The 18143-nt window shown below is 52.0% G+C and overlaps 1 protein-coding gene across 3 annotated transcripts in view; it reads right to left on the bottom strand.

Annotated features, from left to right (window-relative positions):
• SGIP1 (SH3GL interacting endocytic adaptor 1) overlaps positions 1 to 18143 on the bottom strand; it is a 33868-nt gene that overhangs the window by 5893 nt on the left and 9832 nt on the right. The window contains exons 3-18 of one of the 3 annotated variants that reach the window (XM_090146832.1): positions 18090 to 18114; positions 16635 to 16712; positions 15809 to 15865; positions 15239 to 15293; positions 14376 to 14551; positions 13732 to 13743; positions 12673 to 12684; positions 12123 to 12147; positions 11752 to 11803; positions 11382 to 11467; positions 10753 to 10839; positions 10244 to 10318; positions 8481 to 8927; positions 5401 to 5522; positions 4857 to 4983; positions 2369 to 2428 (exon numbers count right to left, since the gene is read on the bottom strand). In XM_090146832.1, the coding sequence (XP_090002958.1) occupies positions 2369 to 2428; positions 4857 to 4983; positions 5401 to 5522; positions 8481 to 8927; positions 10244 to 10318; positions 10753 to 10839; positions 11382 to 11467; positions 11752 to 11803; positions 12123 to 12147; positions 12673 to 12684; positions 13732 to 13743; positions 14376 to 14551; positions 15239 to 15293; positions 15809 to 15865; positions 16635 to 16712; positions 18090 to 18114 (1496 nt within the window). Of the gene's footprint in view, positions 1 to 2368; positions 2429 to 4856; positions 4984 to 5400; positions 5523 to 8480; positions 8928 to 10243; positions 10319 to 10752; positions 10840 to 11381; positions 11468 to 11751; positions 11804 to 12122; positions 12148 to 12672; positions 12685 to 13731; positions 13744 to 14375; positions 14584 to 15238; positions 15294 to 15808; positions 15866 to 16634; positions 16713 to 18089; positions 18115 to 18143 lie in introns of those variants that run through there. The other 2 variants (XM_090146831.1, XM_090146830.1) reach the window with 2 other exon arrangements.

Raw genomic sequence — 18143 nt, 5'->3', positions numbered from 1 at the left:
GGCTCCAACATGCCCACATTCTCCAACGCACTGTTTTGCAATCTTGTACATCAAGCTCACCGCTAGGGTTATTCTGTCCCGAAAATGCATAACAAGTGATGGCAAAGGGTGAAATGCACTGTTCAGGAATGATTTCGCTTTGAGCATGCAAGCGCATGCAAGCTGCCAGCCCGAGCTGCTGCACGGGAAGGCAGCAGTGAGCAATGCCATGCAGCAGGCTGCTGCCAGCTCGTGCTGCCCTGCGAGCAAGCCCATCTCCCCACCGCCGTCCTGCTGCCGGTGCCCGTGCTTGCTGGCTGTGGTCCTGGCTGGTGGCTCAGCCTCGTGGCATTGCAGCTCTTCTGCAGTGGGATGTGAGTGTGGGACGTTGGGATTTGGATGGTCTCACGGGAAATCTGTCAGTGAGACTACACCTTGAGTGCTGAGAGACTCGTTGTAATGGCAGAGCGTCAACACGCGAAAACACAGCTGCTCCCCCCCCAGCAGCACAGGACAGCCTTCCCCAGGGCTGGGATTTTCCTTTTGGAGCCCTAACACAGCTCAGCAGGGCATTATCAATGAACACCGCCACGCGTCTCCTCTTGGCCATACACACGAAGAGCCCCAGGAGGATGCACAGGATCAGCCCGGATAACAATGCTGTGCCAGCAGCGCACAGTGCACCCTGAGCTCTGCTGCAGCAGGATCTGCTGAGCCATTGAAATCACCCATACAGCACTGGGTTCCCCAAAGGTTTCCCGCTGCCATCGCTAACCCCATAAACCTGGTTTTGTGCTGAACGTGCTCACACCAGACCCCAGCACAGAGGAAGGACAAAAATCCTTTGGATGCAACCAGCACCCTCAGCTCTCACACACTCCACTTCTCCCCATGAACCCCCACGCTATTCTAATAAATCCAGAGAGCAATCAGCTTTCTTCCACAAAAAAAACTTCAACTTAGAATCACGGGATCAAGGTAGGAAAAGGCTCCACTGCTCCCTGGGCTGCCTGTCCCTGTGTCTGACGGCTCCTTTTGGAGACGGAAGACTGGTGTAAGTACATGCTATGGGACCAATGAGCTTTTAGCTCCTGCTTCTGGAGTCATTTTTGGACGCATTTCATTTTGGCCAAGGAATGTGACGAGGCAGGAGATCAGCATTCACCCAGCAGGGCTTCGGAGCCCACTGGATTCATTTGCTGTTATCCACTGGGAGAGGGGCAGGTTTCCCATCACAGTGCTGTCACACAGGGGTGGTTTGCCTGACCGTTGCCTGAATAATGGCGCAGAATAGAGGGGAAGGAGCGAAGGCGGCTGAGCACAGTCCAAGCATCACCAGTACAGACAAATTACCCCACGGTACACAAATACTCTGCACAGAGCCAAAAAGAAACAACAGCAACAAAAGGAACCCCAACCAGAAACGCTGCCACAGTGATCTGCAGAACTTCAGATCCAACAGCCAAAAAGATCGGATAATCATTACAAAGCCAAACCACACATATCACCCAGTGTATTCACAGGGCTGTGGGCCCAATCCAGTGAGGAGGAGGAGGAGGAGGAAGGACAGGAACCCAGCTCCGGGAAACAGCAAGACCCCAATGAGCACTGGGAGGAAGGGGCCAGCAGCTGCCCCGATGGAAAAGGCGAAGAGGAGGGGAAGAAGAAGCACTGCCCCTTGCCAGCACCGACCACTGCCCAGTGCTGCCACGGCATCGCCCTCACCAAAAGCACTTTGCTCAAGCAGCTGAGCAGCCCAGCCTGACTCTGCAACCTGTCGTGGGACCAGGACCTGTGGGAATGCAAGAGCCGTGGGATTCTAGAGCCATGGGGATCCTGGAGCCATGCAGCCACGTCCCCAGCAGCTCCAGCTGCAGGATGCTCATTCCCTTGCACTGGGTGTGGGGCAAGAAAGCTCAAAGGTGACAGAATCAATTTGATGAACCCCCCCCCAAAAAAAAAATCAGAGTGTTTCTAAAGCACCTGGTTTTGCTCAGGACTTGCCTGCTGAAGCCCTGCCCTGCAGACAGCAAGCAGGATAACTGTAGGAGATGGCTTTACCTGGCTGGGTCTCTGCATGTGCAATGCCTGCGGTTTCCCAGGGGTGCCACAAGCCCAGAGTGACTGTCCTATTCCTGGCAGCACCGGTGCTTTTGGAGCAATTCCATGGCATTCAGCCCAGGTACTGAGATATTTCCTTTTTTTTTTTTTCTTTTCTTCTTCTTTTTTTTTTAAAGTAAACCAACAGGGAAACAGCTCACTGATGAATAGCATCAACCCAACCAAAGCAGCCATAGCACCTGGCACAGCACCGGGCCGCAGCACTGGGGGAGCCCGGGGCAGCGAGCGAGCGGGGAGCGAGCGGCAGCTGAGCCTGCGCACTACTTACCTTCGAAAGTCAAATAAAACTTTCCTCTGTCAAACCAAACGAGGGAAGGCTGTTCATTCTCTGTATGGCCAGGAGGTGAAGCGGGATGGGGAAGGTTCAGGAGAGGGAGAGAGAAGTACATAGAGTGAGTCACAGAGCAGGACATCCGTCTCGCTATGGGGCAGGGAGCGCAGCAAGCCAAGAGCGTGCGGGGTGGGAGCGGGCTCTGAAACTCAGGGTTTGCTTGGAGAACAAAGCAGGAAGCAAAGCTATGGAAGCCCAATGGAAGGGAATCTCTGCCCACTCGGAAAGGATTTCTCTTGTTGCCTATGATGGAGAGGACTAGGCGCCTTAGACCGTGCCAACACCGCATCCCGTGGGGACACCATGATGGGCATGAGCAGGGCAGTGCGTGCGGCCAGACTGCAGCACAGCGATATGAATCTCAGGGCACACAACTCCAGGTGGACACACACACGGTGCAGCAGATGCCCGACTGGAACTGTCACCAGTCAGCTGCACCCACACCACCCCAAAACTGCTGGAGAAGAAGCGGCGCCTGAAACCAATACTGCTAAATTGATGGGTTTGGGGGAGAATGGCATCCTGAGCTGCTGAACGAACCCCTTCCTTTGGAATGTGCGAGGTGATGGCACGTCACCCCTCGGTGCTTTTTGTCACCAGAGCCACTTTCAGGCCACATTTCCCCAAAGTGCAGACGTGGGCACTTTGTCATAGGGCATCCTCTTCCGACAACATGAATGGGAGAAACGCAAAGAAGAGAATAATAAAGAAAAACAACAAGAAAACAAATCCCAAGTGAAATCAAGCAGCGCGATCTATCAACAAAAAGACAAGGAGAAGAATTTTAACGAGAAAAATAATTGCACGCTCGCTGGCACAAACACAACAGCTTCTTTCTTTGTAGTAAGTGACCGCACATGCAACCAGAACGGAAGCACACCAGCACAGCATGAGGGACACGCAAGAAAACCACCACTCCCAGCACCCTTGGATGAGCTCTGATGGACTTTGCTACTCTGGGAGCATCGTGGTGGAGGTGGACATCCCCAGGGCATCATCAGATTGTACACTGAGAGCACTGCCTGCTCTGACGAGGGGCTCCAGCCCTTGGGGCAAGGGGAGCATCGTGGTGATGCCTACCCCTGCCCGGGGCTTGGGGCTGGGATGCACACACTGAACACAAAATGGGTTATTGCAAAACACTGTGAAGAAGCTTCATTCATGAAATTATACAGGAAAGGGAAAAATGTATATGTAAAAATGAGCACCCAGAGGAGATACTTCAAGCTCATCCCAGGGGGGACTCCACACGAGGGCAGGGGCTGCTGGCAATGAGCACAGCCCAAATTTCATAGCAACTCCTCCTGGCCTTCACCAGCCCTTTACTCAGTTGTGCCTTCCATCAAAGCCTCCATGAGTTTGCAGCAGCATGCTGTAATGGAGCTGAAGAGATACACCCATAACACCTCCAGGGTGAAGCCCCAGTGGGATGGAGATGTGGGCGGGAGGCAGCACTGCCATTCCCAGTGGCCTCATACTGGGAAATCCCATGGAATGCCTCACACCATTGCCAAGCGCGCACAGACACAAACAAATTTTGTTCTTTTTCCAGACATTTCTTCCTCTAGCAATCTTCTCTAGCATCCAACCTGCTCCTGTTGCAAGGGCCCCAGCTGCTGCCAGCCTGTGGCACAGCAGTGTCATGGGACATCCCTGCTGAGCGCACCGGCACGTCATCAGAACAGGACAACCAACGGGAAAAGCCACGGAAAGAAAAGGGAGCAGGGTGTGATCCTGGTCGAAATGGAGCTGCAGGAAGCGAGGGTGCAGGCAAGGTGACAGGGACGGAGGGACAGGGGGAGGCAGCACCCCCAGAGCACAGACCTCAGAGCTGACAGCCAGACATGGAGTATCTGCAGGGTGCCCCATGCCACACGGGCACCCGATGTGTTGAACAAGAAACATGTTTCTGAGGATGTTTCCTCCAGAAGCAGCACCTTGTTATGATTGAAGATGTGTGAAGCAAGGGGATTTGAAGAGCCTTTGCCAAGACCCCATTTCCCACTCCCACTTTAAGGGGAAATGCATATTCCAGACATTTGAAGAGATTGAGCAGTTGTTGCTTCCTGGATCCCAGAATCTGGCTTCCAGCCCCCCTCCCCTCCAGGGTATGAGCATCCCCCACAAAAAGCTGCTTTTGACCAACCTTACAGACCATAAGTGTGTTCCATGTTGCTTTGCACTTGGTGATAAGCTCTACCTCCCCCAAACACGTATTTTCTATAATTGCTGGAGGAAGCCTCCATGACAACCCACCTTGAGGACCCTCCACACCCAGCTCCTGTCCCTTTTTGCGTTTGAAAACCTGATTACAATGAATGAGCTTGAACCCAAAGACTGAGCAAACCAAAAGGGGCTGGGCACTCTCTCAAGGCCGTTTGGAGGAAAGAAAGGTGAAAGAAAAGCAGTGCCGTAGGATTTTTACCAACTGTGGGAGTGGTGGCTGCACTCAGGGAATTGGTGGAAGATATGGAAGAAGTACTTTCAGCACGGGCTAAAGGTGCTATCGGAGGAGGACTGGATGAGTGAATAGGAGGGCTAAAAGGCCTGGACTGGAGAAAAACATAAAATAACACAAGGTTAAAGAAAATACGCACAGAACATTTGTATTAAACAAACAGAAGCTATTGCTGAAGATGTCACCGTGGTGCACACCACCTGCTGACAGCCTGGGGCCCCCCTGGGGAGGGTTGCATTTAGTGCAAGCAGTATCAGGTAGGCATGGCCTTGATGCTCCCATCCCCATTTCCTGTGCTGCTTCAATCCCAGCGGCCAGACTTCATGCTGGGCACCATATCCCTTTTGGCACAGGAATAATATTCTACCCTCTCTATACCTGCTAACCCCAGGCAGACCCAACCCCTGCAGCCCCCCAGCTCGCTGTTGTTCTCCCACACCATTTATTTCTGTGCATAAACAGCAACAAAAACTGCAAGCGGCCCCTACAAATGCAAGCATGCTGCACCTACCAGGTCTGCGACGGATGGCTTGCCAGGGGGCAGCTTGGGCCGGGATGGGGGTCGTGGTGGTGGGGGTGGTGGGGTGCTGCAGGTGGCCAGCGGCGTGCTGGGGCGAGCTGGGGACGAGGAGCCTGCAACAGAGATGGGGCATCAGCAGCACGTCTGCACACAGATACTGCTCCCAGGAGCCGGTGGGGAGGGGATGAGATGTTCCCACATCAATTCCCCTGTGATGGTTGCTGCAGAGCAGCTGCTTTGCACAGCTGAGCATACCGTGATTGTGCAGTGCTCGTGGGGGTGACCCCAGTACCCAGAGTCTGGTAGCTTTACCCAAGCAGGAGAAAATGATGACTTGGGAATGAAATCGCCACCTGCAACAGCTTTTGTTGTGCCAAGAGCTGTAGGGAAAGGGCACTTCTTCCCCTCCATCCTGACGGCTTGTGTCAGTGAGAGAAGAGGTTTGGACTCTTCTTCCTGAGTGTCCCACAAAACCACACTGCTCCTCCATTTGTCTTGGCGCAGCTCCCGTTGGGCTTCTGCAGCTCTCAGGGCAGTGCACGGGGCCATCGTGGGGTCAGTCCCAGCCACGGGGAGAGGAGAGGCCAGGCAGGGATGTGGCTTTGTCCCAGTGAAGAAGAACAAGGGTGGGAAGGGCGGAAAAGCAATGTTATCAGATCTGCTGGGAGCACTGCCAACAGCCCAGCTCTCTGGGAGAGCTTCCATGAAGACGACGGTGAGGCTTTCATGGCTCTTGTGGTCATTGGCAGCTGTGGCCATGCTGACTTTTTTTTGCCTCCAGACAGAAATTTCAAGAGATGCTTAAGAGGAAACCCAGTGGATCTCTTTGTTCCATGGATAGACTTCCTCCCAGGGCAAGTTTGTTGGTATCAACACCGTGCAGTGCTCACAAACCACTGCTGCCCAACAGAAGTGGACCTGCAGCACGGCGATGCCGCCCCGATATGGCAGCACCCACCTACCCAGTGTTGGTTACCAGCACCACAGACTGCAGGAGCACACTCTGCAGGTTTAGAGCACCATGTTTTGCTTGAGCAGACAGTAAGATAATGCTTTTAGCTTTGTATTTTCCCACTTAGAAGAAAAACAGCTCACTGAGCTTTTTGAATGTGAGCTCACAGTAAGAAAACATTGAAGCTAAGCCTATGTAACTGAGTGCTAAGAGGAGATGTAGGTTTGGTTAAAGAGCGTAAACCTCAGCCACTCATCCAAGCATCTCTGAAAATTAAGCTGTTCTCATTTAGAAGCCTAATTTGGGTGCCAAAGGTTGATTTTTTCCCCCCTCCGTGTCACTGTCAAAGCCAAACCAGAATTATTCAGAGGTAATCCAGCAGCACACAATCTCATGTGAAGGATCCACACATGCATTTGATCCAGAAGCAGTGTCCCATCAGTTGGCCAATGGCCTTCCAGGTGCCGGATTTAACACAGATGTTTGTTCTTCCCCTTGTGAGGTCCCACTGCAGCAAGAACCATCAGCACTGCACCATCACCCAGCAGGAACCTGCTCACACTCTGATTCCTTGCCCAGCCATGGTGGAACCCAGAGCCCCATGGGACACCAAGGCAGGAGCACATCAGGTCCCCAGCACCCCAGAGGTGGACTAGGGTTGGGTACAGCAACCCGGACCTCACAATGAGAGAGAACAGAGGAGCAGGAAGGGAGACGAAGCAACATCCAACTGCCACCAGATGCGGCCGTATGAAGGTTTGTACTATTTTGGTGTGCACGTTTCAACATTTGGCATGTCTACAGCTCGCTTTCCCACCTTGGACTGGTTAGGAATAACAGCCAGCAGTCTGCAAAGCACGCAGAAAGGAGACTGAAGGTAACTTGAGATGAGGATGCTCTGAACAGGAGCCCGACTGCAGGCAGCTCCTTGCTCACACCAAGGGAAATTTCTCCACCTGCTCCACCATCACATCCCCATCCTCAGCTCACTCAGCGCAGCTCAGCCGTCATGGTGGCAGGAAGTAATTAACGAAGAAACTCAATGGTGACCTCCTGAAGATGCTCCAGCTCTGAGTGCTGCCACTGGGATAGGGGCTGCAACCCCCAGAGTCCCCATCCCACCCCACCGACCCCCAGAACGTTACGAGAGCAGCACAACAAAAGTCACAGCACTGCCACAAAGCCAAGCCACGCTCACAAGAAAAGCAAAGCACCACGGACACCAAAGCTCCTCCAACCACACGCAGAGCAGGGGGGTCCTACCCCCTTCCCCACACCATCCAATGTGGGATTGTCATTAAAGCAATTGGGACCAACTCCAACCCATTGCTCTTGATGTAAAGCTGGTAACGGCAGTGGGACACAGGTCGATCCTGGATTAGGTCTCCATGCAGGATGGCAGCTGGTGAGGATGTTCCAGGAGTTGGGCTCAGTGATTCTTACAGGTTTCTTCCAACTCAGGATATTATATGACTCTATGAGCGGCACAAGTCCTTGCGCAGGGCCCTGCTTCTGCCCTGACACAACATAAGAAGGCTGCAGCTTTTCAAGCTCAGAGATCTGGTGTAAACTGACCTCTCAGAGCTCGCTTGGCCCAGCAGACACACATTTATAATTGAGCAGGTGAAGCCAGGCAGGCAGAACACATCAGGCAAAGCTATCGGGTTTTGTCCCTCTGAAACACACATTCTGAAAGCCATTTCTCAAAACCCAGCTGTGGCTGTCTGCTCCCAAAACCAGGGCAGGGCAGACGGGACTGCATTCACCCACTCACCTACTGAGGTCCCAACAGCCCCATGGCGATGGTGCACGACAAGCAGACTGAAAAAGCTGCACGATTATTCGCCAAGGTGATGATTTACCTGAAGTGTTTGTGCCTCTGTTCACTCTGAAGCCTACAGATGACACAGCTGCAGACATAGCCCCCCCTCTTCCCAGTGACGTTGGGTGTACACACACAAAGCAGAGGTAGGAAGGGTTGATGGAGCACCTCAGCTTTGGGAAGGAAGGCTTTGGGAAGGCTTTCAGACCCATCTGACACCAGACACAGCGGGGAGCAGGGAGGAGGACGACACGGAGGCCGAGGGCAGGGGAAGCAGAGCGGGGCAGCAGGACGTACCGCTGGGGCTTCCTGCTCCGCTGCTGGCGCCCGGCCCAGGGGATGACACGACTGTACGGTAGGTGGGTGGCGGAGGGGGCGGCGGGGTGGCTCTTTGTCCCGGCCCAAATTCCTTGGGTGAGGCGACCGCTGGCTCCGTGTTCTCCTCTTTCGCGTAGGGCTGCTCCAAAGCCTTCTTCTGCAGCTCGTCCAGGCGCAGTGGGGAGGGCAGGGCACGGGGCGGCTCAGCCCCTGGGCTGCCCATTGCCACCGGGGGGGATGCTGCTGGCTCCCGGGGCCTCGGCACCGCTGTCGTGTTTTCCGGGGATGGATCGGAAAAATTGACCCACTTGTTTTCCGTGTGAGCAGCCACAGACTTGGGGGATAGCACGGGGCCAAAAATGCTGTCCAAGTCATTGATTGATGGCGGTTTGTCACTTTTGGCCTCCGTGGCTGGCTGGTCACCTCCTGTGGTCAAAGCAGTGGGTTTAAGCTTAGCATTAAGAGGGCTGCGGTGGCGCGAGGCTCGGCGCCAGCTGCTTTCTAGAGGGATGCTCAAAGCACGTTGCCAAGCACGTGGCTCATCGGCTGCTGGGGGACATCATTCCCAAAGCACACTTGGTTGAAATACATACACTGCACAGGAGAGCATGCAGCCGCCCGGCCCCATGGGTTGCCTCATAGAAGGCGCTCCTTTCCGCGCACCATTTACAGCTGGCACACAGCCTTCATTATGTCACAGCTAAACAGCGTCATTATCATCACCAGGAATTATTAGTTAGCTGTTAGACTCGCACAGTAAGCACAGCAAACTGAAGCTCTCTTACACACTCCACTCATATATATATATTTATGCACACATAAATATAAATATATACATTTACACATGCTGGTTTGACGCTCCCACTGGCGAAGGGCATGCAGTACAGGACAGCACACAGGGTGTATGTATTTCAGCTGCAGCCGGCAGTAGATGAAGCTCTGGTGGCTCTCTGCTTGCTCTCTGAGCTGCCACCACCACCACACATCTCTGTTAATGACTGACAACACCTGGCTGCAAGGCTCCATCACACACCCCAGCACAGCACACTGCCCACACTCCTGTCCCAGCTCAGTTGCTGCTTTGCTCACTGTTTGCAGCTCAGGGACAAGGAGAGAGGCTGCATTTTGCACACGTGCTGTGCAGGAGTATGTTTGACCTCACACAGCACAGCCTGAAGGAGCAGGAACTGCAATCCCTTCCTACAAGCAGCACCATCTATTGCGTGCTTATAAAGCACTGGATTTACTCCAGCTGCATGCCAGTGCCTCACTCAGCTTTCCTTCACTCATGGCACAGCATACATGCCTCTCCCTGCTCACAACCTGGGAGGGCACAGCAGGCAGGAGCAGCCCAAGCCCACCGTTCCGTAGGCCCAGAAGCAGGCTGGATGGCTCCAGCCAGAGTGGGAGGGGGGCAACAGAGCTATTTATTGCCAGTGCAGAACAGGATTTAATGCTGGCTTTATATTTTGCTCCCAGAAGTGACTGACACCAGCAGAATGGGGAGAAGAGAGCAGCAACCGAGCCAGAGCAACACCAGCTCAGGATCAGCAACGTCTTTGCAGCATTGCCCTGAACACAACATCTGCTGAAACAACACGGACGCAACGCAGGACACACGGGGGCCAAATCCACATCTGAAATGCAGCCGTTGCATGGGATGCCCTAAGGGGAGCCAACCCCGCGGGTCCGGATCCGGCCGCACTACATCACGTGCTAGGAGCTGTGCGCCCAGCCTTTACCTGGTGCCACTGTCAGGGGCGATGCCGTGCGGGGCGGCGTGGCCGGGACGTTCTTGGGTGGCAGTGGTGGTGGAGCTGCAAGGGAAAGAGAGGAGAGCATAGAATCATTCGGGTTGGAAAAGCCCTCTGAGATCCCCAGCCCACCCTCCCATGCCCACATCCCTCAGCGTCACATCCCCACAGCTCTGGAACACCCCCACGGATGGGGATCCCCAACCTCTGGGCAGCTGTGCAATGCTGAGAGCTCTCTGGGAGAAGAGATTTCTTCCAATCTCCAACCTGAGCCTCCCTTGGCTCAATGTGCTATGGGGACCAGCTCTATGCCCAGCTAAATGCAGATATATATGCACTCAAGGAAGGTAGAAGAAAACGATCTCCATGGTTTGCACTGCTTTCCTATTGCTCCCTCTGCACAGCACTGGGCTGTTCTCCCAACACTATCTAGAGCCAGCAGCAACAACAGAAGCTGTTCGTGTATGTATACATGTGTTTGTTTTTTGCCAACTTACTTCCAATTGGAAAAGATCTCTGCAGCTTCGGAGACTCAGTGCTGTTGGGCTGGAAGGAGCCCCAGATCTCAGGCTGGTCCAGAGGAGCTGGGGAAAGAAAGCAAATAAATACAAGTGCAATGGAGACGCTAAAACTGTTTTCCTGCAAATACCAGAAGGAACAGTTAAGGTGTGCTCATCTAAAGCTTGCAAGGAGAGGAAAATAAACACTGATGGCAACTCCTTGCTAATTAAAGGCATTTATTTTCCCTGTAATGTTAGATAACTACAGGGCTGCCTGCTTTTTAAACAGGACGTGCAATTAGTTTGACACTCATGTTGCTTGACAAATAAAACAATGCCAATTTATGTCTTTGGAGGCTTATTGCATTAAGTGAAACATTGAATTAATTACTGAAATCCTCTGGAATTTTAGGATACACAGAAAATAACCCAGGTATTAAACAAAGAAACCCAACTGCATTTACCCAGATGGGAAACAAAAACCCAACAACTCCTCCATATCTCATTTAAGCATGGCACACTGTTTCTCTCAGGCTACACGTGCAGAGCCACACGTAGGGACAGCTTTGCTCCAAGATTTAAGCAGAACTGTTCATTATGAGGGATGGGTGCAGACCCCAACACACCGTCCAGCTTCTGCTCCTCAAATGCTGACTCCAGAGGGGGCCCAAAGAGTGGTGCCAGCGTGGCTGGGTCCTCCAGGGGCTTCCTGCTGTGGGACAGAGACACACAACATTCACTATGTGCTGTGAGAAGCTGTGCTTGAGCACAAACGTGTGCTTGCAGGGAGCTGCTGTGGTTTAGACTCTTGGCATGCACGCGACTGTGTGCTAAGGTGCTTCAAGTCACATCTGGATGACAACCTAATGGTAGCCGTAGCGGAGAGCCCTACTGATGGACTCCACGGAGCTATGAGGCCTTTGTGCTGGGTGATGCCCAAGCGAGCTTTTGCAGATGTGTGCTATGTGTGCATTCACATATACCCCCCAGACTGACCTGCTGGGGTCCGGCGTGGGTGTGGAGCGCCGGGGCCGTGCAATCTCCTCACCTGTGCAAGGTCAGACAGAGCAAGGTTAGAGCTGTGCCCCCAACCCCACATCGCCCCCCACATCCCAAGCCAAGCCCACTAAAGACGTGCAGGCAGAGAAAAGTCTGGGCTTAATTCAGCTCTTGTTGCTACAGTAGATGGCTGTGCTTCTGCTACAGGGCACCCCAGGGACGTCCATACGGCCTTCCTTAAGGGGACATTTGGGTGTCATCATTTCTGCCACAGCAAGCCTGCCCTCCCCCCCTCTTCCCTTTATTAAATTAATTTTAAAGGCCGCCACCGCCAAGCTGTCTGCACTAATTACTTAGGACATACTTACTGGATAAATTCCTCTTAATCATCCCCTGGAATTACAAACACAGGAGGTCAGCGGGGTGTGCAGGGACACAGGCACGTCGCGATCAGAACCCGCAGCAGCAGCACAGCACACAGGGCAGAAACTGGCTGAGCGTTACCGTGTGTGGCTGAGAGATGCCCACCCGCACATATGCGCTAGGAAACCAGGTTTGCTCCTAGCAGACAGGGAGCAGACAGAGCCTAGCGAGAAGACTTTGCACCCCATAAACCCATCCCTGGCAGCCCCGGGGTTCTCAGCTGCCCTGGCACACAGCTGACAGCTGTCACTCCAACCCAATGGGCGCCCATTGGAGGCAGCATGGAAACAAAATCCTCACCTCTGATGGGTTGGGGACTGATCTATGTGAAATAATGCATGGTCAGCAATCTAAAGCCCCGCTCTCGCCACGCAACGCGCAGCACCTGCATGCAGTAAAAGCCCCCTCGCGTTCCCCTCCAGAGCACTGCAACATCACTGCTTGCACAAACGCGTGGCCAAAGGCAGCAAGGAAGGGTGCAAGGAAGGAGCTTACCGGGCTGCGCCGCTGCGGTCAGCGAGAAAGGAGAGAGAACAGACACCTGGTCAGAGAGGGATGCGTCAGCACCAGCGTGGCACCGTGCCTGAACTGGCATCCCAGGGACAGGGAGCATCCCTGCTTGGGAACTCAGGGTTGGGACCCTCGGGATGCTCTTCCCCCAGTTTTTCAAGCAGCCCCATGCTGATGCACAGCCATCTCTTTCTCTGCCTACAAGGAGAGCGGTGTCCATGCAGAGCTGCCCTCAGGGTGTTTTGGGGTTCCTCTGTGCTGCGGTGCTGGTAGGCACAGACCCCCGAAGCCAGGCACACAGCACATCCCACACCTGCCCTTCTGATGCCCTCAGCTATGGATATTTTGGCAACTGAAACCCTTAGATCCTGGTGCCCTGGGTCAGCTCCTGCAATGGAGCACAAGCAGAGCCCAGCACCCCCAAACAGAGGAAAATTTGCCTATTTTGAGCTCAGAATGACCTCACACCAAATCCTTATGAGGACAACAGCACAGCTGCAGCAGCAGCATTGTGATCACAAAACACAGATGCACTTTCCTGTCTTCCACTACATGCTGGTGCACAAGGACGTGTGTAAAACTTGCTCAGGGAAAGTTGTGCCCTCGCACATCTCATCCAACACCAGCCACAGCCTTCCCACAGAGCACATGGACTGCACACATCTCAAGGAAACACAACCAGACTCTTATCCATAGAATCACAGAACTGTTTGAGTTGGACGAGACCTTTGAAGGCCATCTGGTCCCACTGCCCACAATTATCAGGGGCACCCACAGCTCCATAGGTGCTCAGAGCCCCATCCCTGACCTTGGGTGTCTGCAGGGCTGGGACACCACTGCCTCTATGGGCACCCTGCTCCACCCACCAAGTTAAACCCAAGGGTGAAAGACAGCAACAAACATCACACTTCCAGAACTGTCAGATTTGTTATTTGCCTTTACATTCTAATTCCAGAGACATGCAGAACAGGTGCCAGGAAAGCAGAGAACACAAGTCAAGACTGTTTGAAAAGTTTGTAAGCAAAAAAAATATATATTTCTTACCGGACTTTTCCTCTAAAAGAATGCAGAAAAATAAAAAAATAAAAAGAGAAAATAAGATATTTTCTGTAAGGGGCTAACACAGAACTAAAAGGTTTGCATCTATGAACAGAAGGCATCAGCTTCTCCCAGTGCCTTTCTGTAAGCTTAATGACATTGCAATGATTTGGGAAAGAGAAATAAAAATGGGGATTTTATTTCACCTTGGCTTCTATTTAAGATTGATTCACACTTCAGGTGAGGGCTGAGGACAAACTCTGAGCAGCTTCAGCTGCAAAGACTCTATAGCCCACTCCAAAGCCCATAGAAAAAGCAAAACTCGCAGATCTGTTCCCAGCAGAACAGACTGGATGTGATGACAATCTCAACAAGTCTTAGGAAAACCAGTGGGTAGCAGCAATCACACCAGGGAGCAGACAGGGCTGTTCCTTTCAGACAGCCCCGGGAGGGAAGCATCCTACAGCAGCACTATGGAGAACCCACAGATGTTCCCCAGCTCAAGAGTTGTGACCAATCCCCTCTGCTGCTTTCTATGGACCCAGTTGATAAGGACCCAGAGCCAAGGTTCCCCACTCACACCCAAGGGAAGGGGCTCCCTGGGCCAAAGCAAGCAAACAGAAGAAGAGTTGTGGACACGGACAACTCACCACAGGGGATGGAGAAAGTGCGATGTTGCCGACAGATGCCTTCAGCTCATCCACTGTGGCTGCGCTCTTCAGGATGTCCTTAGCCTGCAGTGGTTTGATCTTGATGTTGTATTTCTTGTGGGCCTCCTCCTCCTCCTCGGACTCACTGGAGGAGTAGAAGTGCTTCCCTTTGGTGGGTGCAGAGCAGCTAAGGAAGCTTGCTTGGGGATCAGGAACGCCCACCAGCTCAGCAATGGGTCAAAAACTTGCATCTCACTGATAAATGGGAATTAAGTATTGACCTCAATGGCAGGAGCAGCTGCAGGGACAAGCCTTCCTGCACTACCCATGGAAGTGGGTAAGAAGACTGCTCTGCTGCAGCCCAGCAAGGTCTGCGTTGATGCACAGCCATCCTCCCTCAGCTCTGATGGGGACAAAGCCCTCCATCAGCAGAAGGTGGAATCCTGTTGTACACTTGCCCTTCTACAGCTGCGAGCAGGATGCTATTATCCCCAAGCTTAGCACACATGCAGTATCCACAGGCTGCATCCTTTTTTCCTCACCCCTTGTGGGGATGCATTATAGACCTGTAGATCACCACCAAGCAGAGTGCATCAGATTGCCCAGGAAAGCCAGCGCCCAGCACTGTGCTCCCACTCAAGTCATAGCATGGATCAAAGGCAATTAAACACGCCTCCTGTTTCACTGCTATAGATAACGCTCTCTGGGAGCTGGTTTGGGCTGCAGAGTAACAGCCCAAAGGAGAATAAAAGGGGGAAAAAAAAAAAACAAAAACACAACCATAAAAGCCAGTGGCCTTTCTGTGAACCCCAGCTCATCTTACAGATCGTAAGCCAAGAGGCCAAGTCCACAACAAAGGATATAGCCTGGCTCCTCGGGCCGGATGCTGTAGCCCTCCTCATCAAGCTCTGGGGAGTTCTGCATGGGGCACAAAACATGAAGGATCAACACTGCTGCTGTTTTTGTTGTTGCTGTCACAACACTAAATCTGTTTTTGCAACACCTAGTTGCAAGCCACGTTTGTCTTTGGTTGTCCTCAATGTCCTTGAGGCACAGGGCAGTGCTTTCTTCACCTATAGAGTGAAGAATGGTCCTTCACTTGGTCGCCTGGTTTCTGGACCATTTTATAAGCCTGCCTTCGGGATCAGTTCTCAATTTATTGATACCACATAAAATCATTAATTTTAAAGGTACACTATAATTATCTAGTCCCTCCACGCCCACTAAACCAAGTCCTTTAGTACCCTTTCCTTTAAAAGAGATCCAGAGCACACATCAGAGAAGGATTAATTTCCTTGCGCATCTGTAATAATGTCTCTGAAGTCATTATTTTTATTCAGCATGCCTCAGCTTTGAAGCAGAGAGTGGGGTTGGGGGACACGGCTCACAAAGGAGCATTGCCCACAGCAGGGGCAGAGCCCTCAGACACTTACATATCTGTCCCAGTCGATCTCTGCATAAAATCCATTTGGAGCCCCGTTCGTTTTCTTCTGTAACACATGGGAAAACAAGATTTCAACTCTTAAAATGAAGGAAAAAATAGGAAAACATTGCATATATGCAGGTGTTTGAGAATCTGTGTGGTGAGACTCTACCAAAACATGAGCAGAGCAAAGGTTCATGAGGCTCTCTTTAAAACAACCCTTGGGTTTATCTCCCTTAAAGATGGCATTTCTCAAGGGCAAGGAGCACAGAGCAGACGGCTCTGTGCCTCTGCCCATGTTGGGTTTGTTGTTCTCCATCACAGGCAGCCAGGACACAGCCATTCTGGGGGCCAGGATGCAAGCTGAGCCCCAGGCATCCATTGCTCACAGGAGTCACAGCTGTGCCAGCCCCATGCTCCCATAATGGTCACAGAGACCTGGAGTCAAGCACCAAAACAATGACCAAACCCCACTATAGAGTTTTTCTATGGGCCTTGCCCAGGGCTGGTGAGGCTCAGGGTGATCCTATGGTCAGCACTCAACAGCATGTACCAAGTCCTGGGTATCTGATGGGGAGTAAAGCAAGGATACAGTCAAGTACAACATTGTCCTTCACTTCCGAGCTTGGGGTCATCATCAAATTGCTGTTATACAGAGGTGACTGCCACCAGCAATGCACTTTTCTTCCCAACAGTGATGGCACTGACATGATCCAGCAATTCTGTGGCCCAGTATTGGCCTGACTCAACCTAACCCACATTTTCCTGCACTCTGGATCTCTAAACAAGAACTACACTCTGTTCTCATTTGTAGCTGTAACCAAGCATTTCCTTACCGAGTTATTTTTTCCTTGCTCCTGTGTGCCCTCAGGTTTGCTATGGCAAGGTGGCTCATTGAGATGAGGGCTGAGAGGCTGGAATGGATCGGGGTTGGGCAGAAAGAGGGTTAACATGTTGGGCAGTTGGTTGGTTTTAAACAGAAGAACAAATGAAAGGAATCAGCAAACACTGTGGGGTCTATAAGGAAGGGAGGACCCCCCCAGAAGGGCCATATTCAGCAGTCAGGTTGGCCCCAGATCTACCATCCCTACTACAATATGACTTTCTGCAAGAACATGCTATAGGATGAAAACTGAAATCTCTCCATCCTCCAATGCCTGTTTCAAAATACTCAGTGATCTCATTACCTATTAAAAAAAAAAAAAAAAAAGTAAAGAAATTGCTTTCCTGCTTCCTCCAGCTTACCGGAGCACTGGAAACCTGCAAAGTGCCTGCAAAACCCAAAATACACATCTTATGGAGAGAGCATCAGTGGCTGGCAATGGTTGGAGGTGGTGTTTGGGTTTCCAGCTCAGAGATCTTGCCCTCAGCCCCATCTGAAAACAGTGCTACCATCAGCCATGCCCAAGGAGCTGTCGGCTGGGTTTTCGCTGTCCAAAACTACATTTGGCATTGCTCAACGCAGCTGTATCAATCACTACAGATTTCTGCATGTCACAAAACTCTATTTCATTGTGTTTTCTGGGGTTTTGTTTAACTGCTGAACAGAGCCTTGATTAAAGCACTACCTGAGCTGCAGACTTCTTAATCACTAATTAACAGCCAGTAACGAATGGCAGAGGAATGTGGGTGAGCCCAAAGCCAAGGATCTTGGGTCAGATGTGGGAAACAAGATGGCACCCTGATGTCTGTATGACGCCACACTGCACAGCGATGCCATGTGTCCCTGGCACTGGGCTGGGCACGCAGTGCTGCTCTCCTGCTGAATGTCTCCCTAGGGCTTATTTTAAGCCTCTAATGCCTGAATCCACACAGTCCCAGCCTGAGCCCAACACACTTAACTGTAAATTGAAAATCAAGCAGCTAAAGCGCTCCTTCCACTGCCTGGTTCTAGCAGGGACATTCCTACCTCTAACCAAGAAAAGCAGCAGCATCTTGAGAACAGCTATCGTCTTCATTTCAGTTTAATATAGAAAACAAACTGATGTAAGAAACAGGTGTGTGGCCATTTGCCCTTAACCTCAACCACAGAAAATCTGCCCTGAGCCGATTGCGCTCAGCAGGAGCTGGGATCTCCGGGCACCTGAGCCGCCACAGGGGGTACACAGCACCTGCTGCCTATTTTCACCGTGTCAATTTTGTACAGAGTCCTCAATTATTATTATTATTTCAACAGCTTCATCTGGATTTGGACACTTATTTTCTATGTTCAAAAGGAAGTGGTTCACAAGATAAGCTCCCATGATGGCCAACAAAGCTGCTAACGCGGAGCGGCACTGCGCGGTACTTACGATGCCATCCCTGTCCGGTGACCCCCTGCAAGGAACAGAAAAGGCACCTGGGTT

Source organism: Phasianus colchicus, chromosome 9, assembly GCF_987193195.1.
Source record: "Phasianus colchicus chromosome 9, bPhaCol1.hap1.1, whole genome shotgun sequence".
In the NCBI taxonomy this organism is placed as follows: Eukaryota; Metazoa; Chordata; class Aves; order Galliformes; family Phasianidae; genus Phasianus; species Phasianus colchicus.
Note: the sequence above shows the minus strand (reverse complement) of the source record. Positions and strands in the feature narration are given on the sequence as shown.